The sequence below is a fragment of the Eriocheir sinensis genome, chromosome 21 (assembly GCF_024679095.1).
Source record: "Eriocheir sinensis breed Jianghai 21 chromosome 21, ASM2467909v1, whole genome shotgun sequence".
Lineage (NCBI taxonomy): Eukaryota > Metazoa > Arthropoda > Malacostraca > Decapoda > Varunidae > Eriocheir > Eriocheir sinensis.
The window spans coordinates 6,108,509-6,131,365 of NC_066529.1; the positions used below are offsets into that span (position 1 = coordinate 6,108,509).

A 22,857-nucleotide genomic window follows, 5' to 3' on the forward strand; every position below is an offset into this window, starting at 1 on the left:
AGTAAAACCAATTCACTATTATTCCATTGTTCAGTAATGAGGAAATTAAGCATTATGCTGGCATGGGTGAGCTAAAGGGAATATAATTTTTTAATGTGGAGAGGTCAGTTTCTGGGATGTGCAAGAGACTGGCTGCCTCAGATTGTTGTTCAATCGACAAGCTTAAGAAAGTGGCTTAGTCTCTTAATTGTAAAGTAGAAATAAAGTATAACACTAAGCAGTTAGGATGATGATATAGTATTCAATCATTGATGTGAAATGGCAGTTATATGAAGAGAACAGAATGTGTAAATACTCAGGATTAAGGAAGGAACGGAAAGAAAAGATTATGCAAAATAAGTTCATCAAGGGAAGAGACTAAGGCTACTAAGAGTACTCCCCTCACATTAGGCTCCAGCCCCATCTCTAAAGGCTTACAATAGTCTTAGTGTGCACTTACATTGTGGAAAGACCGTCATACAAAATCATCATCATCATCATTTCGTTTAACGTCTGTTTTCACTAAGGAATTCCTGAGTGGTTGGACGCTTTATGGCTCTCCTCCATTCTACTCTGTCATCTGCCCGATGCTCATCCAATTCCATCAATGCCAAGTCTTCCTGTATACACATTCTCCACATTTTCTTTGGTCTACCAACTGGTCTCCTTCCTTCTACCTCCAATCTCTCCAAAAACTCCCGGCACAGTATCCTTCCCTGTTCTCTTTACATGTCCAAACTGTCAGTCTTTCCCTTCTGAGCACTGTTTCTAGGTTCTCTACTCCACATCTGTTAGCTACATCTGCACTGGACACCCTGTCTTGCCACCTGATCCCCGCCATATACCTCAGCATTCTGCGATCACTTGCTCTCAATACCTCCTTCAATTTTCTAGTTAGAGCCCATGTTTCTGCTCCATGCAACATCACTGATCTAATACACAATTGGTACACCCCTGCTCTGCTCTTTAGAGGGATGCTACAATTCACAAGTAAACTAGCCACCAACCTCCACTTTAACCACACTGCTGCCACTTTCACTCTCACTGTCCTCTCCACTCCCACCTCACAGTCCAGAGCATCTCCCAAATAACAGAAATGTTCTACCTCATCCAGCTCTCCTCCATTCACCTCTAGTTCATCCCTCTCAGTTTCTTGTCCTTGCTGTCTCCTTACACAAGCTGGGCATATAAAATTCTGCACTCCTCTTACATTTCTGAGGCCTGAGCATCTATGGTGGCACCACTGACTGCAACATGGGCACAAGACTGAATTTACACCTACTCCCTTCCCGCAGCATCCACATGGATATTTTCCTGATTTAATCTTTTCTCTTGTTTCTTTTCCAGTCACCATGTACTTTGTTTTTTTCCATATTAATTTTCAAACCTCTCTCCTCCATTCCTTCCTTCCATTTACTGAACTTTTCTTTAACTTCTTCTGCTGTCTCTGCATTTACTACCCAGTCATCTGCATACAGCAGCTCCCATGGTGCCTCTTTTCTTGCTTCCTTTGTTGCCTCTTCCATTACTGTTATAAACAAGAGCGGCTAAGGGCAGATCCCTAGTGAACCCCCACTCCAATTTCGAGCTCATCTGATGTTCCGACCACTGTTTTCATTCTCGATTTTCATTCTCAATTTTGTACCTTCATATCGTCCCATCACCGTCATACTAAATCATGTGTGAAAAGGTAATGTGCTGTTTTTTACATAACATGGCCTACATTGCTAAAGTGCTTGGATATTCATTCAATTCAATGTGCAAAGTTAGATGAGGGGAATATTGTTAGCACTGGTAATATATATATATATATATATATATATATATATATATATATATATATATATATATATATATATATATATATATATATATATATATATATATAAAAAATAAAATAAAAAATGCAAGACCTCTAGACCCTTGCAAAATTAGTTGAAGGTCTTGGAGTTCAGGGCAAAAGACTAAGGCTAGTTCTAAGAGCACACCCAAACACTGGGCTCCAGACCCCATCTCTAAAGGCTGCATGACTTCAAGTACAATACTACAGAGTGAGAGAAAATGGTGAATATCCTTACAGTCACAGTCCAGCCCCCTTCAAGGCCACTACACCTGCTTTTATTTACCTTTCCTGCCAAAGATTCTCTTCACCACCCTTGCCTTCTGCCCTTTCAATATGACTACCACCAACACATTTTCTTTGAAGTATAATTGCTCTATTTTTTTCTCTACTCATTTTGAAAAGCCCACACATGCACCCACACATACAATACCTTTGCTCTAATAGCAGTTTACTATAGCACTGCCATAAGGAAACTGGTGCATCTCTGTTTAGTGCAGCATACCCTTACTATAGTTGGTATCATTTCATCTGTGGCATAGTGGCATAGGCACACTGTAGCTCATGATTGATTTTAAATCAGCATGTCTGATATCAGTGGCTACGTGTGATAAATATTCAATATTTCTTCAGTAATATATTTGGATGTTTGTATTTATAAAGAATCATCACACATTCTTATATAAATCCCAAACACGCCTATTTGCATCGATAACATGCCATACAAGCATACAAAAGATCAGCTTGTATCAAGCAGTCAAGTCAAATCATATGCAAACAAATAAGGCTTTAATTCAAAAGCTTTATCTTGTTTCAGGTACAGAAACGACATTTGGGTTCTGTAAGTGTAAATAAAAGGTATTTTAATAATTTCTTGCATGTAAATCACATGAGCAATACTGGAAGTATCATGAAATATTACTGAATGTAAAGCTATGATATTTCCAATATCACCAATATGATTTATACTAGGCAATGAATAACTGAAATACCCTTAATTTTCACTTACAGAGGCAGATGTCTTTGAATGTACCTGAAATGAACGAAGTAATTATAATTTTTAAAAAGCCTATTGTTTGTTTGAGTATGATCTGATGAGGTTGTTTGATACAAGCTTGTCTTCCATGTGCTTGTATGGTATATTGGCAATGCAAAGGTGCATGTTTGGGATTATAAGGTGTGAGGGTTTTAGTACATATAAACATTCAAATATATTATTCCAAAAAAGTTTGAATATTTGTTACAACAGCTTATGTCCACTCGGTTACAAATTAGCAATGTAAGCGTGCCATATACACACACTCGTGAGTGAACAGATGGAATGAAACTGACTCTAGAGCCAACCCTTTTAACATACTGGATACGAGACTATGCAAGGCAGGGACATCAAGTTCCCTGAGTCAAGACATGCTGACCGCATACCCCATTTATGCACCTAATGTTTCACACCCATTCATTTCTTACCAATGAACCCATTAAACCCTAAATACATGTTTCTTGGCACATCCATCTACTACTCTCACCCTTGATAATTCTTTCTCATGCCAAGCAACCATTTAACTTCCAGACAGTAAGGTCAACACCAATATTCCCTTAGCTGTGCCCATCCCAGTTTTCTTCCTATTCACCAGCAAGTCTCCTAGTGCCTTTCTTCTATCATTATTCAGCACCTCAACAAAACATCATAGCACCAGAACAAGATTTGAGACATACCAATTGTTTTAATTTCATCTTTAGACCTCTCAATTATTTTTTTTACCTCCTTCAACATTCTATTCAGGTAGATGCCACGGCCAAAATACTGTTGCACACCACTGCCTTATTCCAGTCTGGATTCAGAACAACTTACTATGATTGTCATGACTCCTACACATACCATACAAACTGTAAAACTTATTACTGATGCAAATAGATATTTCTCCATGCCATACTACCACATAACTTTATGTAAGCCATTCCTATGATATCTATCACCTGGTTCTTTCATATTATTTCTTTCATAACATTTTCTCCACAAGTTGTCTGGTTTAAGGATATGAAATCTGATACAGTGGCCTCACGTCAAATGCATGAGTTAGGTCAGAGATTGTGTCAAGTTGGACAAAATTAGTGTTAGACAAACTACAGAACTGATGGGAAAAATTAATTTTGGGAATTTCTGAAAAATACCTTAAAAATACAATAAATAAAGATCCATCTTGGGCATGGGGGCAGTAGACTGGTCAACCCAAGTTACTCAGATGTAGGCAAATAATGCAGTTCTGTGCATCACATGACTGCCCCGCTCATATTGCTGGCTGGCTACATGCACCATACTTCTGGATGACTGGCTGAGAGCGACAAGTGCAGTGCGCAATGGATGATTTTTCCATGTATTACAGAAATCTGTGGATTTGGGACTCTTGTTGGCTGCAATTTTTTGCATGTTGGACCACTTTAACCCCTTCAACATGAGGACGCGTATACTGCGTCCTTGCATGCCCCGTACCATATCCTAGGACGCGCATACTGCGTCCTGGCTCGCTTTAGCCAATACACGAGTTATTTTATCTCTATATTTATGGTTACATCTCAAAATTATCAATTAATTTATGTTTCTTTATGTGCACCATTTAATTCTGCATGTTTTCATATATAATACATGATGATTATGTTGAGTTCATGGCTGAAAACTTGTTATATTGAATAGCGACATTTGAAATTTGGCGCGTGTGGCGATCCTGGATACGGCACGGGGTGCTGTTTTAGGCCGGCCGTAGTGAAGGGGTTAAACATGTTACTATAGTTTTTTTTAATTATTTGTCCAAAAAATAACGCATCGGACATGAAACACACTAGACAATCATGCGTTGGACGCGAGGCCACTGTACTTTCTTTTACAAATTCTAAAAATTAATATCATCAAGTACAAATGATTAAAGGTCAGAGAATATGTAGTTCATTATGTGAAACAAAGGACAAAATTGCATCTATTATATTTTGTACAGGTATACACACTAGAAGGTATAACTAAACAACTTACTTCCATGAGCGTTTAATGAGAAGTGAGATTTGCCGAGGCACACCCGAGGTCCTTCAACAGGAGGTTGGTGTGGCAGGCACGGACCAGCAGACATTCATGTGCTGGAGTCTGCCTTCTTGATTTTTAATTTTCAATATTTGCCGTATGTGCTGGGTACCACTGGTGCCGTTCCCATCCAGGCTACTGATGGCAAGTTCTAGCAGCATCTTTGTCAGTCGTGCAAATATTGAATTTAGTAACACTGAATTTTCTTCACCAGTGTACTCTGCTCACAGAAATTTGTTATGCACCACAAAAAAAAAAATCCAGAGAGCACAAGTAACCATGGCTCAAAATTCTTGTTCACTGTGACCTTTAAAGTTTCATGAAAATGTTTTTGTCATATAGAGGTACATACCTTGGATAATGCTCCAACCATTACTGACTTATGTTTGCTGATTAATGCCACCCTCCACAGTAGCACGACAGCAGTTGGCACACACAACCACCAGTATTTGTAGTCCATACCCACATCTTGTTAAATCCAAAGATATCCAAGAAATTTATCACAGGTCTCCAGAAGGAACTTCTTATAGTGTAGACTGTGTTTATAATGCATGATCAGACTGGTTCCTCTGAGCAAGGTCCATTGTCGGGCTTGCTTCCTCGCAGTTTCAGATGGTTCATTATCTACATGATTCTTCAGTGCACAGATGAGTAATTTCCAAGTTGCAGTTGTAGCGATGCAGCTACTTTGAAGGTGTTGATGTCCCCTTCAAACATATGACTGGAGTGCCAATTTCAACAAGGATGAATTGTGATTGAAATAAAAGTGCTACTTGAAATACAGCTGAGTTGATCAGTGAAGCCAAATAACAGAGCTACATGATATGCTAATGAGGGACTTGTAAAGCCATCTGTTACCAGAAGCCATTGTTGTTAACAACCACTCAACCTTGAGTATTCTTTCTTAAAGCTGCTGTGAAAAGTGAAATTGGGCCTCATAACATGATCACTTCATGCTGAAGTCTTACCTAAGTACAAATTGTCTTGTGTTACTCTTGCCCTTGAAAGAATATTAATGCTAAAATGTTCCATTATTATAGATCAGTGTTCCCAGCTCAGAGATCTTACTACTTCTAGTTTGGTTCTTTACTGATTCCAGGACACTATTTTATATAAATAGTCTTACATTTCAAAGTGAAAGTGCCTTTCAGGACAATGTCATGCAGATGCATGTAACTGCCACTTTACTATAGCAGTTGAGATTTAGTCCCTAGTCTCAGAGACACATCTTCAGTATCAGCAGGACCTGGCAAATCTTATTAAATTTTGGACAGGAGGCTGCTCTTAGATGTTATGAAAATTTTCCACTAGAAAATGTGACTCAGTCAAATTAATTACTTAACAGACAAAATATAAAAAATTTTGGGAGCCAGAATTCACTCACTTTGCAGCAGCTTTAAGAGAAGGTAGTTAATACGAAAACTGAATTGCTATGTTCCCAGATTTTTTAGCAGTTTTGGAAAAATATGAAGAGCAATAGATTTTCTTGTCCTATTTTCATTAAGATGTAGTCTGATTATTGTAATAAAATTTTAAAGTACTCTGTCTTGCTGCTTTTCACATAAGTGAAGGCAACTTGGTTCTCAATCAAGGCAGAGCACCTGATAGCAATAAGTGACATCTGGTAACAGGTGACTTCTATGTCTCAAATTAGAACAGAAAATGATGTAACTCTAATATTAGCATTATCAAATCCAGTGACAAGAATGAGTATAACATCATTGACTCCCTAAATCAAACTCAATACTTTCATATAATTGATTAAAATTATTTAAATATAAAGCTCATTATTCCTATAGCAGAAATTTGATTACAACACTTCATAAATAGCTACATATTTGATTAATTGAAGGTGTGATATCAATTGGGTGTAAAATAAACATATTCCCTTTCAAACAGCCAAATGATTCCCAAAATATTTTCAGATGATCACAAAAGCTCCTGTTACACTAACACAAATCAGAGTGTTTCCCTAGCTGGAGGGTCGTCTGGTCCCCATCAAGAGGACCAAAATAAGTACATGAGCAGTTCCCTACAATGCATCAATTAGATCTACATTATAATGGCTACTTATTCATTAAATCCTGAGATGTAAGGGAGCTTATTCACTTCTAAGTGAACAATATGCAACATTGGGATATACGTACAAAATTGTCTTGGAAATGCGGAATCACGTTGAAAGTTAATACATTGTGTACATTAATACATATCAAATAATACTCAGTAAGCATATTCATGAATCACTATAATGTCTATTAAGAACCACAATGTCTGAACCACTTTGAGGATAACTGTTAACTGCAAGATGACAAAAATAATTGTAAGATGTGCTATAACATGGCCTTCGCTATTGATCTGCTGTGAGTTCTGGGGCCGGCCCTATACTTGTGCTGGTAGGGCCGGGCACCATCGTGGTCACACCCACATCACATGTGACTGGGTGGGTTGGGGAGGTCTGGCAAGCCTGGGGCATATATTGTACCAGCTCTGGGTCTGGACTCTCCCTGTCGGGAGAAACACCGGGACAACCCGCACAAGCAGGACAATATACACTTTCAGGATCAGTTTGATGCTGACACTCATGGAGGGCAGCAGCAGCAGCAGCGCCTAACTCCTCCTCTGCTCCTATCCTTTCCGGGGCACAGAAGGCTGATCCTTGGCTGGGCCGCAGTGTAAAGCCACCTGGGGGCCTGACAGCTGGCCACTCTCCTGTTTTTGTTACCCCTGACCTGTGGAGAAGTTTTAAAATGCTTGGGTAAAATCATACTGCCTTTGTAATGTGACCCTGGCAATGAACAATGTTTGAAATTAGAGTGAGATAACACAGGAATCAGAGTAGATGGTGAAAACTTAACAACCTTAGATTTGCAAATGACATCATCTTTCTAAGTGATTCTTCAAAAATATACAGGGAATTATTTGGGAAGTACACAGTCAGTAAGAAGGTCTGAAGTTGGATCTGCAGAAAATAAAGGGCTTTTTATAGTCAGTTAGTAGGACAACAAATAATGCTAAACACTTGTGAGACCAGAGGAGTACACCTATCTAGGATAATCATTGAGCACAACTTCAGTCTTTAGTCCCCCCCTTTTTTTCGTTCTTCTTGCTCTACTCTCACTCCCTTTTATTTTCCATATCCACGTCTGCTCACAGAAGGGACTCTGGCTCTACGTAATTATTTTTCCCTAGATGCCCTTTCATGGATCACAATAATAATAATAATAATAATAATAGTAGTAAGAAGAAAAGAAAGGAAGAGTAAGAGAAATGGAATGCAGTGTTTTTGGTAAACTTTGTAACATCATGAATACCAACCTGCCAGTCTCCCTGAAGAGCGAGGTGTAAAATACTGAAACTTAGCACCTAACATAATAACTAGAAAAAAGTTAGTGTAGAAAGAGGAACAAAGATATTCTAATGCTGATAAAGAATAATAAATGGACTTCAGGAGGACATGTCATGTGTAGAACTGATAACAGATGGACAAAGAAATGGTGGTAACCCAAATACTGTAGGAATTATCAGAACTGGGTAATGATGATAAAGCCATTTACACAGTAAATATACCAGATCATCACAATACTCTTATGAAAATGAGTTAGTGAAAATGAACTACTCTTGTAAATGAACAAATCAGAATATCACCTCAAAATCTAAAATGTATTTTTAAATTGAACATGCCTATAAAAAATTTCAACATTGCCAGATTGTCGTACTCAGCCTCCTATGTTTGCCAATTTCCGACCCAAAAACTGCCTCCTCGACTCCAATAACTGCCTTCATATATTGCTATCGTTAAAATGGTTAATTATTTGTGTTTTTTTGGCAACAGCAATGGCTCAGAAACGGTAAATACGAGGTTCTGAGTACGATAATCTGGCAACGGTGGGGCTACAGTTATCAAACTACATGTAAGTATCTGTGTTGTGCAGAAGTTATCATGCCTAACTATGAATCTGCAGGCCTAGGTTTGAATCCCAGCCTGGGCAGTCAGCGCTCAGCCCAACCAGTGTGTCACCCTACCTTTATTCATGGACAGTAAATGGGTACTTGAGGAAACCTGGGGAAGGTAAAGGTAACCTGGATGATGAACTGTTCTGTGTGTCAGGTCGATGGGTTCTCACCTATCACAGGCTATAGGACCAATGTTGTGGAGATGAGCACCACAGCCATGCCCAGCTATTGGCATATGCTCCCAAGTTTACCTTTACCTACAGTTTACATAAAACAGTCTGATAAGCCCCATCTATAGATTTAGCAAACTTCTAGTTTAAAAATTTCAATTGTATTTGCACCATATCAATATCTGTTGAATTTCTTCTACTCATACACTCCCCCATTCATGAACCAATTTTTACCAATATCGTTCCTGAATTTGAATTTATCCAATTCTACCAATATCCTTCCTGAATTTGAATTTATCCAATTCACACCAAATGACATAGGCAATTGGCCTACACAAGTATGAGCTACATCCTTTCAGGTCACCTCTCACTAAACATGCTGGAATACACTGATGTGTATTCTTAGTCCCTATATCTCTGAACCTTTCTGTTTTGTCACAAATTTTGAGTTTAGTAAAGGGTAAACTTATCCTCTCTGACGTGTGATTTATTCCATTATTCTTCCTTTGTTTTATATATTTTGATGGAGGCAACTTTGATTTGCTGCTTTGTGAGTTAGATGGTTATGGTGGTGATGATAATGATGATTAACACTATCGCGCACGTAGACGTGACATACGCATCACTATAATTGTCTGGTCAAAAAGCACGGCTTCTGATTGACGCGACTATCGCGTCACTAGGACAAAAAATTCACCAAAAATTCTGCAAATCTCATTGACGTGTAATACTTGGTCTGTAGACAGGCTAGCACATGTTTGCTCGAGGTAAGCTGATAGACCCTTCTTGCCGGGAAATTTTCCTGGGCAACTGGTGACGCAAACAGAAAATCTCTTCAATTGACTCTCTCTAGCGGTCGCAGACAGGTTAATGTGTGACGGGAGGCAGAGTTACCAAAGATTTTTTTCTTTCCAGCCTAACTCATCAGCATACATCATATAAGAAATCTGAAACTACCATTGTATAGGTAATGATCTGTTCTTAAGATGAAACCATAAAAAATAAAAAAATTATAACAGTTATGGAGATAAGTGGAAAAAAGTGAACATTTTTGAAATTTTTTTTTTTTCTTTCAAATTTATGACCGTTATAATTGGTGTATCAAAATTCCGTTTGTTGTGCTAATTAGCTCATAAATGTCCGCTTCTTTTGTTATAGAACACAATTTGTTATATTTTTACTCCTATGTAAAAATGTGAGTTTTTTATTTCGGAAATCGGTTCGCGTCACTTCAACTCATGATGTCTCAGTAAAATATAAAACAAACATTATTTTTTTCTTTCCATATGAAAGAGCTTACAATTTACAGTGGAATGTATGTAGTTTCATAGAAGTGAACCGAGCAAAAGATTCGATAAGCGAGTTTTGAAAAAATTTATACGACGCGCTCAAGGTATCAAAATCAGGCCTCCCAATAGCCAGTTAGGTGTGCGTTTTGGACGAGAAAATCAGATGGGAGGGTGTGCGTGAAAGTGTTAAGAGTTCAAGGTTTTTTACAATTAGGATTGTGCAAGTGACTGATTATAAAATTAGTATGTTACCTGTCTTCATGAAGTTTGAGAGCCACTCTCTCACAGCCGTCTGGGGGCTCCCTGGCCAGGAACTTGTTAATGTGAGGGGAAGTTGCCAATGTTTGTGCACTATTAGGGCTTGGAGTGGAGGATGGCATGGCAGCATCCTGGCTGTGTGGTGGGGAGGTGGGTGGGGACAGGGAGGGGGATGTGTGGTCTGAACTGGTAGCTGACACTGCTGACCCTCTGGCAGGTGTCTGAGTGTCAATGCTCCTTGTAAACTTCAGGTACTCGGCAATGGGCGCTCTCCGGCCGTCGCGCGCTACTTCACCCCACTGAAAAATTGTTCCGCAGACCTGAGAGAAGGGCTGTTAATCTTATAAAATAAGGTTATGAGAAAAAATAATAATAAATTGAATAAAGATATTGAGGTTTAAAACATTTTAGCATATTTCTTCATGTTCCTAATGGGTGACTGGCTCAAGATGTAGCAATGTCCTGTGATAGGCATCACCTCATTAGCCTATGCTCTACTGAAAATTTCAACATTGTTTTAAACCCTCTGATATCCTTGCATAAGTGAGTTTAAAGGGCCAGTTTTTGACAAACAATGACTAGTCATGGAAATTAAAGACCTTGCTAGTTCGGTAAAATCAAACACCATGTAATGAGTAGAACACACACTCAAATGAGTTGATTGTAAAATAATTTTGCAAACTGCTACAATGGGCCACTGCCTCTGACTCATAACAACACCATAGCATATAGCCAACACAGTGTGCAAATTGCATAATTACAATTTTGGGGACAAACACCTTAGAGCATGTTGGCACCTGTACATACACAAAGTGCTAAAAAATTATACCCTAGCAAGAAAATCCTGGATAGGGGGGCCGGATGGCTCAGTGGCTTTGGTGCCTGGCTGGCAACGGAGGTTGCCAGTTCAATTCCAGCTCAAAATGGTGTCTCGGTGAGAGAGGTGGCACTCTCTTGTAACCTTAGTGGAGCTATATGGTCTTAGCTACCTAGCTCATTGGATTATTTAATTGCCTTTTTAAAATTTTGGATAGAATAAGTAAATTTTTTAACATAATATATGAACACTAAGGACAAAACAAGAGATGCATATGACATCAAAAAGCAGGCCATACCACATCATCTATGTCATCCCCCAGAGTATGTGATGGTCGCAAAACGAGGCGTTCAATTTCTTGATTAAGACCCTCCACTGAGCTGCGCAGTCGGGGAGGAAGCAGTGGTTTAGGGATCTGAGGGATGGGGATGGCACGGGACCCACCTGGAAACACAAGCTATCATCAGTCAAACATTTCCTCATAATACTTCATATCAACACTAATAAGTATATAATAATAATAATAATAATAAGGTAGTCATGCAGGCATTTGACCAGGAATGGCCATATCAAGTGCAGGGTCCAAGGCAGTAATTCTATAAGACCCTCCATGAAATACAGGACCCTTGACAAATGTACTTCTCTGATGACACATTGCATGTGCAATGCTTGTTTGATACAGGACATTTTTTCTCAGTAAAACCAGTGTAGCTCCTATGTCATACTATCATCAAATAAAGCAATTTTCAGTGTGCTTATACACCATTTCCATGGTAAAACCTGGTGTATTTTCAAATAAAGACTGTATTTAAGGAGTTGAAATCACACTCAATTTATTTATCATGTCAGCCACCAAGAAAAACTTAACCCCATCACTCCGGCGATGCCGACGGGCATCTGACGGCATCACTGTATGGAAAGGGTTAGTCCTCTTCTAAACTTCTTAATCCTCTTAATCCTCTTTTAAACCCCTTAAGAGGAAATGGAAGAGGATTAAGAGGAATTTAGAGGAGGATTGAGAGGTTTAGAAGAGGATTAATCCTCTTCCATTTCCTCTTGACCCTTTCCATACTGTGACGCCAACGTCTGCGTCACAGATGGAAAGGGTTAAGGCTTCTGAACAGGAAATAGCTAAATACCTGAATACAATATCTGAATATAATAAGAAACCTGAATGCCTGAATATAATAAGAAACTTATATGACCTGATAATGGACAGGGCTACAAATATCTGTCAAAAATGGTCTTTATTTTATTTTCAAGAAAAGTCTGCCAAAATTGAAGTGTGCCTTCTATGCCAATAAATACAATAGATGTCCAGCTGAAGCCTTACCATTTGCATGTTGGAAGGCATGGGATCTCACGTGAAGTGGTGCTGGAGCAAGGACGGAGTGATCAGCGTGTACGGGACTGTAGCGGAGACCACTACCACTTGTCCCTTCTTTGTTAGTTCGTTGAAGTCTGGAAAGGCAACTTTATATATATACATTTGATTGTGATATACATATCAGTAACAAAGGATATCTTTAATAGAAGATGCAAACAAAATTGGATATCAAGGTTTACCAAGCAAATATTGAGGAAGAATGAGGGAGAAATCAAAAAGCAGAAGCACAAATGAGTGGAAATGGCATCACACATTAAAATAGAAGAAAAGGAAAAAAAAGGAAGCTTTGCTTTATGTGTGTGCTATCTCAAGATATAAGACAAGTAAGATATGAATCACCATGTATATAAAAAATAAAAAAAAAGCTAAAATTCAAAAGTTAAAAGGAATATAAATGGAGCAGGTTTATGGAGAGGGTAGGACCACCTTCCATTACAAAACCTAATTTACAAGTGCAGTGTTAAGAATGAGTTAAACCTTGAATATGAATAAACTGTCCTTTCATAATTTCTACACCAATTAAGAACACTGACGACACTTACCGGTGGCGAATGAATTTATCGATTTGTTCTCCAGATGGAGTGGGCGTCTGGTGGCTACTTGCCCCTAACCAGGGAGAGGGAACCATAGACACTGATGGTCTTCTGCTGCCGCTGTTGCTACTGTTGTTACTACTACTATTGCTGCTGCTCTGATAAGGTTCTTCACAGAGGGCCCAGCCAAGGCTCACCCCCCCGTAACAGCTTGAGGCCCACTCTTCTGGGGTCTGGAGAAAAAAAAAACATCAAATTCCATTAAGAATATAAAATTTTTGCATCCCTTATGAACATGTATACATATAAAATAGATTCAGACATTTAGATTAATTAACTTCCACCTACTATGTTACACAACAAGGGTATATTTTAACAAAGATTAATTATATTGATGTATGCACAAATATACCATAAAGTACATGATACAAATAAGACATGCCTGTCAGAAGCTGTCATAATGCATACTTTTATTTTTACTTATTTTACTTTAGTTATATAAAACCTGATAATCTCTCCATTACATTCATGATGATTGAAGAGTTTTACCCCTATAGTTTCCTCTTTCCAGACCATCCTTTAACCACTGTACACATTCAAATCTACACTCTTTCGCCAATCTTCTGGAACTTTATATCTATATTTATTAGAGCATTTATTAAATCTGTTACTAGCCTGACTCCTATATCCCATGATGCCTCTAGCATCTCTGTAGTTACCTCCAGCAGATACACCTGCAGTTTTGTAGGATTTCCTTTTGTCAAAGGGCCTTTTTTACCATCTAAAAGTTACTCAGGGCCAAGGATCAAAGAACAGTTTTGCTATCCCAAATCTTCCCTTATCGATTAATTCATTTAGGAGCCAATGTTTTATTGTTGTCATTACCAACCACAACCATTCCTTCATCATTCCTCACACAGTAAGGTAAGACTAAAGTGGGGAGCATACATGATGGCATTCGTCTCTGTCTCTTTGACCCTCAAGCCTGTGGTGGATAACTCAGGACTCAGGGCAGGTGTGACTCCCAGGTTAACACAATTTATCTTCTCTAGGTTTCCCTGTTACTCAATAATCAACCTCTTCCATACCTCTTCCAAGCTCTTTATTTTGTTGTCATGTATATCACTCCTACCCCCTTCCTTCCACTTCTTAAACAATCTCTTATTCTCTTTAACTGCTATTACTGACTTCTGACTTATACCTTCCAACACCAGCTCAGCTTGTGCCTTGGTGGGCCCTTGTCTAGCCACACACTGAATTAATGGCTCTATAGAACTATACTGCTTCTCTATGCTTTACTTTACATCACGATGCTCTTCCAAACATCTTTCAAACATCCTGTGGAAGGCCTCTCTTACAACATAATTGAGCTACAAGAGACATTTAGATTAGTCCAACATAGCTGCCAATAAAAACTGTAACATTCTGCAAGAAACTCCAAGTATTAGATAAACAATGTATGAAGAGTTAAAATTACAGTAAATGAGATTCTAGTGTTTTATGCAGCTTTGAACGGGGTATATTCATCCTTAAAAGATATCACCACTGACTATGTCTTTCTGCCCACAAAGCTTGAAATATTATTTCAAAGTTTCAATTATTGTAATTTACCTGTGTTTCTCTGGGACTTGTAACAGTTAAACTTCAATACAATAAGTGATACTGTTGTTAAAGAGAATGTAGTTGATCATTCTCGTTTTATTTATTGGTAAATGAGACAAACTAAATGATTATTGGGAGCTTATCCTCATTAAAAATCTCTCTTGCATGAAAGTCCTGCAAAATCAATCCAAATTGAAGTTTAAAAAAAATTCTATTTATGTTACGCTAATTGCTGAGTACCTGCTTTGGCAGTATCAGTCTCGCTTTTGACGATATTTATCAAGAAACATTAGGGAGTTTAGCAACTCAACAGAAACCATAGCATCCATTGTTTAGATCTCCATGAGGGTCACTGGCTTCTGCTCCCATTGTGCTTCACTCCACCCTCAACTCCCGGCCTTAAACATCATCACTTCTGACCTGCCCACCCTCCTGGTAGTGTCAGGTGTCCACCCCACACAACAACCAGCAGTCAGATGAGGGTGGAGCGTAACATGCTGGGAGTGGAAGCCAGTTACCTCACGGAGGCCCAAACACTGGATGCTACCTGATCGTACACTGGGATGGATTCTGGCTAATTGCTAAACACCCTAAAAGGTTTCTTAATAAATTTCATTAAAGGTGAGACTGATAAACCTTGAGCAGATACTCAGCAAATATTGTAATATAAATATAAATTTTTAAAAGGTCCAATTCTGCTCGATTTTGTAGGGCTTTTATGAAAGAATGATTTTTAATGAGGATAAGCTTTCAACAGTCATTTATTTTGTCTCATTTACCAATAAATAAAACAAGAATGATCAACTGCATTTCTACTGACAATAGTATAACTTATTGTATTGAAGTGTAATTGTTACAATTCCCAGAGAAACACAGGTAACTTACAATAACTGAAAGAATAGTTCAAGCTTCATGGGCACAAAGATGTAGTCAGTGGTGACACCTGGTGAGGATAAATATACCCCACTGAGTTTCCCATAATGTGGTGGGGTCCAGAATACCCACCTGAGAGGCCTTGTCTACATGAAGTAGGTGTGTGAAGGGCTGATCATCCTTGGGCCACTGTCCCTTGAGGTAGATGGTGTCCAATGATGCCGTGCGTCGCATCAGCACGCTCCCCTCGCCACCTTGGCTCCCTCGGCTTGTCCGCGCCCGACCTGAGGAAAGGGCATTGATTAAATGCGTTATTAATTATTAATTTTTAGTACACTACTTGTTCTACATAAAAAAAGAAATCACACCACAAGCAAAATACAACAAAAATGAATTTTTTTTAATGGCTATACTCTCTTCACTCGGGAACTGTGCTAGCATGTTGACTTCCCAATTTTACTCATCATCCAACTACATAGTAAGCTTCCCTAAGTGACAAAGTTGTCCCTAAAATCCTGAGATATTTGACTTAAAGAGATACAAGAAGCCTTGGTGTGCCTAGGGTGAGAGACATGTGGTGCGGGACGAGAATGGTCCTGCCACAGCCTCCTTCTCTACTACTTGGGCAGGGCTGCCACCCTTCGGACCACTGAGCACCCACTACAGCCTTCCATTACTCCGTGTCATACTGGTTGCTTACTTTTAGCGTAAATGATGTGATGACCAACTCCCTGACTGCTGGAGGGAGAGAGGGGCATGAAACATACCCATACTGTCTCTCCCTCCCTATACAATCAAGGTCACCAACTTAAACATAAACACCAACAGCAGTGTCATGGTATGGATGGAGTACTGTGAGAGGTGGGGTAGGAGATAACATTGTGCAAGCATGCACACACTATCCACTCTTCTTCAAACACTTTTTTTATTTTTTTTACTGAGATCCAGTTATATTTTAAGCGTTAGCCTCACAACCCTTTATGAAGCCTTTTGATAGTATTAAATGCTGTGTGCCTCTGCTGTCTGGTTCACTTATCTGCTGAAGATGCAACTCAAGGAGTAGTCTTACAATTCTGCAGGAGGCTGTGACTCGTACTTTGAAGAACCTTGGACGACACATCTCTTTCACTCCAAACCACAATGCACCTGCCCTTACCTCTAAGCCCCTACCACACCTATCTGCTTGCACGTCCACCATCCACATCTTTCCTAGTCATTCATTACGCACACTACTTACTTCTCCAGCCTCTCTCCACTCTTGACCCTTGCCACACCTGCCACTCCCTGCACCCCACACTATGCATGTCCACTCATATCAAGACACCTCTAAAACTAATTACATCATAATTTTTTGGCAATACTTTTGTTTTACTTTAATTAATGGAGAAGCATATTACAGGTACTTCATTTAATATATATCTTGCATTTACTCTTAGTGTGTCTCCCTAACCTTAAAAATAGCTAACATAATTCCCTTCCATTCCCAGTGTATACCTTCAGCCCTCCACGCCTGGCTGCTCCCCACCATACTAGACACATGACCCACGAGGCAGTAAAACTCAATGACACTTAACGTGGAGTGGACCAGTGATCCTGACGAGGCCGGCGAGACAGTGTTGAGTGACTCTCGGGGTGTTTGAGTGTGGAGGGAGGAAGGAGGAGGTGAGGAAGGAGAAGGTGAGGTGGTGGTGGTGGTGAGGAAAAGGTAAAGGGAGGAGGTGGTGAGACAAGAGGTAATGATGAAGTGAATTCCATGGCAGACACAATGATTTAACCTCCTTGTGTTCTCTCTCGTGTTCTCTATTCCTTATCTTTATTATCTCATGAACATTATCAAAGTCCCATCATCATCCATTACAAGTCCAAAGCATGACAAAGGTCTTCCCCAACATTTTTTACCTGTCTGATAGCAGTGTACTCATCACGATCTGGCAAGTGTGGACAGAGCCATTTAAAGAGGCAGGAATCAAAATTACAAGAAGTTAAGTATGCATCAATTCCTCTTCTAATCCAACAAAAAAATTACAGAAAGTTAAGTATGCATCAATTCCTCTTTTAATCCACAAAAAAATGAAAAAGTATTAAAACCGGATTATATTATGAAAAGGTGGCAGGTCATCTACACTTGATAACTGTGGGTCGATTGATTGAACAAGGCCAGGGGACACCTGTAATATATATATAACCTGGTCAATTATTCAAAGGGTCACCTGGACAACGGTAAACTGTGCCTGGCTTGCTATCACTCTTAAAGGGAAAATCGTGTCTTGTCTTCACCGCCTCATCCATCCTTGTTCCCGCATAGCATTACAACCTTGCTCTTGGTTAGCATTGGTGTACTGTAGCAAGTACACACATAGAACAACTCACAATGACAATACTTCCAACGACACACCCACCCACCTACACACAACGAATCCTTAAATAAGTGATAAAATATAGGACCCTGAATCAATATAAATACCAATACAAAGATAATTAGACAAACAGGTATCAGTTGGTCACTCTGAAAGGTGCTGGAAGTGACGCCGCTGAACCTGGCCACGTGCTTTCATTTCGGGGTTTTAGGAGGGAGAGCTTGGGACGATACACCACAACCGGCAAAAGAGGAGGAAAAAGAGGAGAGAGAGGGCTAGAGAAAAGTGAAGCACAGAATACACAGAATGGAGGAGAATAATTGAAAGGCAGGCAAGAAGCGAAGAGGGGGAGAGAAAGAGAGAGCCGATAGGGGAGAGGAGAGGAATGAAAAACTGAAGCCGAGTGTGGTGGAGGGAGGAGAGGAAGGTGGGGGCTACGAGAGAGAGAGAGAGAGAGAGAGAGAGAGAGAGAGAGAGAAGGGGGGGGGGGGAGTCCTAGCATCTTTATCATTTTCCTCTCCACGTTCCTGCCTCCTCTACCATGCCATTCCCATCCCATCTCCACTAATACCACACCACTAACACCACCACCACTTCCATAAAACCATCACCATAACCACCACCATCAAAGTTTACCTTCAACTGAATATATCCTCCGAGGTGCTTGAACAGAATATCCTTACTTGGCATCCTCTTTAAAGGGCACGTTCGTAGTATCTTGATGGTCGTGATGTGCATTCTGTAGCCTGTGACTTGATATAACAGTGTCCGGACAAGCTATTCATCACATCGTGCGTGGTATTCTGCTAGGGACACGATTCACCCTTAGTATATTTTTTTTACAACAAAGGAGACGGCTCAAGGGCAACAAAAACTGAAAAAAAAAAGGCCCGGTACTCGCCGCTCCCATAATAAACAAAAGTAAAGAGTAGCCAAAAGAGAGGTCAATTTCGGGTGGAGAGGTCTTGTACAGAATGAATGTCCAATCCTAACCATCAGCAGACACTACCCACCCCTACCACCAGCCCCTCAACATACAGTACCCTTAACCACCATGGATTTGTGATTGTAGGTTGTTCCATGAGTAGTTTTATGAGCCTGGTGATAGTTTGACAAGGTTTAGGAAATGTGAATTAAAAACCACTCATGAAGCCCCGACTAATCTCAGTTGTGGCCTTTGAAAATAATTGTTGAGAATACGGGGTCCGAGTGTTATGATTCGACCACCTTCCCCACCACCACGATAACCACCAAGACTCGTGACACTACACCGCAATCAACACTGACCTTACACTAGACATCACCACCACCACCATCACCATCAGCACCATCATCCCCATGACATCCAGCACCTACCACCACCACCACCATCATCCCCTTGACATCCACCACCTACCACTAACACCACCATCACCATCATCCCCTTGACATCCACCACCTACCACCACCACCACCATCACCATCATCCCCTTGACATCCACCACCTACCACTAACACCACCATCATCCCCTTGACATCCAGCACCTACCACTACCACCACCACTGAAGCAGCACCATGACACGACCTCTCCCTACCCCCACATACAATAACCACCACACCTCATGACAGTCCACCCCAGCCTCCACTAACACATGACAACACCGCCTCTTTACATATTCAGCGTCTACAACCACCACCACCACCACCACCACAGAACCATGATAACCCCCTCTCACGTTAACCACCACCACCACCACCACGATCGCCACCACCATTCCCACCGCAACATCACCCACCATAGACACTTCTCCTTCCATAGTGCTACACATCCAACTGTGCTGCGCGCGCTTGTGTGTGTGTGTGTGTGTGTGTGTGTGAGAGAGAGAGAGAGAGAGAGAGAGAGAGAGAGAGAGAGAGAGAGAGAGAGAGAGAGAGAGAGAGAGACTTGCAGAAACCAGACTGATTCTATCCACTGGGGGCGCGGTGCTCCCCTTCGCTCTCTTCACGCACCTTCCCTCCCCCTTCCTCGCCCTCCGCCGGCCCCAACAGCCTTCGTTCTCCATGACCTCGCTCCGGCCCTCCACCCGGCCAGGCCTCGCTCCGCCCACACCCACCTCCGCCTCCCGCCGCCCCTCCTGCCGCGCCCCCAGCAGGAGCCTCACAAAGACCGCCGCCGCCTTCCCTCCGCGGCGGGACATGCGCCGTGCCACACCTCGGCAAGGGTTGTGGTGATGGTGATGGTGGTGGTGGTGAAAACAACGAAAGCGACGACGCGGAGGATATGATAGCAGTAGTAGTAGTAGTAGTAGTAGTAGTAGTAGTAGCAGTAGAAGTTGTAGTTGTAGTTGTAGTTGTAGTAGTAGTAGTAGTAGCAGCAGCAGCAGCAGCAACTGTATTATTAACACAATTTATAAGCTCTTGATTGAAGAGTGCGAGTAAGAGGAGGAGGAGGAAAAGCAGGAGGAGGAAGAGAAAAAGCAGGAGGAACAGAAGAGGGGAAGAGGAAGAGTAGGATGATGGTATTCAAGCAGTCAGTATATATAAATTGCAGAGTATGCTTCCCTTGAGGTCCTCCCCCCCCCCCCCAAAAAACACACAATCAGATACTATACACACACACACACACACACACACACACACACACACACACACACACACACACACACACACACACACACACACACACACACACAGCTTCACATTCTTTTCCACCACTCCACCATTAGCCAGCCACCCACTTCTTCAATCACCAGCTTGTCATAAACCCACCTGCCTACTACCTGCTTGCCATTCTGCTTACCCCTCACGATCCCTCCCTCTCACCACTCACTCGTAAAGATTATGCACGAGGATCAAATTATTTTAAAAAGTAATTCAATAAACACTTCATCCACCTCAGTCGTATTTTTGCAAGGGTGGAGTTGAAATACACAGCAACGAAGCCACACACACACACACACACACACACACACACACACACACACACACACACAGGAGCCCCCAACACCTGTAATCGAGTCCCGGAGGATGTGTATTATCTCCAGGTAAGCTTTGTCTCACACCTGAAGGGGGGAGAGAGAGGCCAGGAGGAGGGAGGAAAGGGGGTGAGTACGAGACGCAGATTCTAGTCTCAAGAGGTCATTCGGCGTACATAATACATCTCCTAAAAAATCCATCACTTGCTATCCGTCATCCTCATCCCCGTTCATCAAACTACCTCACGTCCATTTGAAACTCCGTATTCTTAGACATTTCGGCCCTCAAGCACAAACATTTGACAAGGCTTTCGTAGGTGTTTTGGGCATTTTCAGGGGTACTTCTATGACCCCGGTGGTAGTTTGGCCCTGCTTCTGTACCATGAACGTGAAAAAATACTCATGAAAAGCTGATTAATCTCCCTTTCGGCCTTTGGAAGTAGTTGACGGGAGAGGTGAAAGTGTCTAAGGCCCGTATTGCAAGACATTTCCTCGGCCAAGCACACATATTTGGCAAGGCTTTCGTAGGAGTTGTGGGCATTTCCATACGTAGTTTGATGACCCTGGTGGTAGTTTTACCCTTCTTCTGTACCATGAACCTGAAGAAACACTTATTAGAACCCGACTGACCCCCTCTTTGACCTTTAGAAACAGCTGGTGTGAGAAGCGAAAATCATATAATACCGACCCGCATTTGCACTAACCACAGTTGCCACGTTTGTTCCACTTATTCTCTATTCAATTTAGCCTTTCTTTTAATATCTTCCTCGATCTGTGTACTCTGTTGGCACGGTTTCTTGGGTTAATGCAATGGTTCCTGGATCGATGGTCAGACGTAACTGGGACACACCATTCTTTCTCTTAGATAATATTGCCACCTAAGTCACAACACCAACCTAAAAGAGAAAATACTACCCAGAGGAAAATGTTATAGCAAAGACATGTTTAGGGTTGTGGTAGGTGTTAGAGACAATAGCCGATTTCACAGTCCATCACAGTAGTTTTGTAATCGCCCGAACCAAACTATTCAATCTTATAAACTCCATAATGGTTGGGTTTTCGATACAAGGTCAGATACATAAGAGATTTCCTGTTTCCTCAAATTTCTTAACTTAAATACGAACACACTACACTACCCAAGGAATTTTCTAAACTCCATAATGGTTGGGTTTTCGATACAAGGTCGGATACATAAGAGATTTCCTGTTTCCTCAAATTTCTTAACTTAAATATGAACACACTACACTACCCAAGGAATTTTCGAAGTCTCTGGTATTGATTTGAAGGTTAACTAACTCATCCTGTCGACCTGTGAAAGTGGTCCTAAGTCGGGACCGTGTAGTAGAGTTCGTGGGGCGTAATGGATAACCAATGTAAGTCACTCAATCAGCGAGGAAGTATATACAAATTCACTCTTCTGTGCTTGGTGGCTGTATGGGAAGAGGGAGGGGGAGGTGGAGGGTTATGGAACACCACCTTCTCCTCTTCTTCTTCTCACGACCAAGAGCAACACACAATACCGACGCCGCACAACACCTATCGACAAGTTTAACGAATTCTCAGTACTGTAATTTCTCTCTTTGCGCCGTCACTCGCACACACACGTAAGTATAATATGACAGATTACCGTAACGCGTCACTTTATATTATGCTCTCGCCTTCAAAACTGGTGTCGCGCGCGTAAATAATGATCGGCTCTTGTTGTCCATTAATCATGACCTGTCCCAATGCCGCCGGTTTGTACGGACGAGTTGGGCGGCACTTCAAGTTAGATGT

At 40.9% G+C, this 22,857-nt stretch overlaps 1 protein-coding gene and 1 long non-coding RNA gene across 11 annotated transcripts in view; one reads left to right on the plus strand and one right to left on the minus strand.

Annotated features, from left to right (window-relative positions):
• LOC127001578 (uncharacterized) overlaps positions 1-13,486 on the plus strand; it is a 36,185-nt gene extending 22,699 nt beyond the window's left edge. The window contains exon 3 of the long non-coding RNA XR_007755338.1: positions 13,338-13,486. This is a non-coding gene — a long non-coding RNA (uncharacterized LOC127001578). The remainder of the gene's footprint in view (positions 1-13,337) is intronic.
• The window catches only part of LOC127001577 (glucocorticoid-induced transcript 1 protein-like), a 71,274-nt gene continuing 53,195 nt past the window's right edge, over positions 4,779-22,857 (minus strand). For 6 of the 10 annotated variants that reach the window (XM_050866353.1, XM_050866349.1, XM_050866359.1 and 3 more), the window contains 6 exons: positions 15,902-16,053; positions 13,304-13,527; positions 12,708-12,835; positions 11,673-11,818; positions 10,552-10,877; positions 4,779-7,615 (listed from right to left, as the gene is read on the minus strand). In XM_050866353.1, coding sequence (XP_050722310.1) covers positions 7,234-7,615; positions 10,552-10,877; positions 11,673-11,818; positions 12,708-12,835; positions 13,304-13,527; positions 15,902-16,053 — 1,358 coding nt within the window. In that variant the 3' untranslated portion in view covers positions 4,779-7,233. Of the gene's footprint in view, positions 7,616-10,551; positions 10,878-11,672; positions 11,819-12,707; positions 12,836-13,303; positions 13,528-15,901; positions 16,054-17,263; positions 17,313-17,343; positions 17,555-18,809; positions 18,832-22,857 lie in introns of those variants that run through there. The other 4 variants (XM_050866354.1, XM_050866350.1, XM_050866355.1 and 1 more) reach the window with 4 other exon arrangements.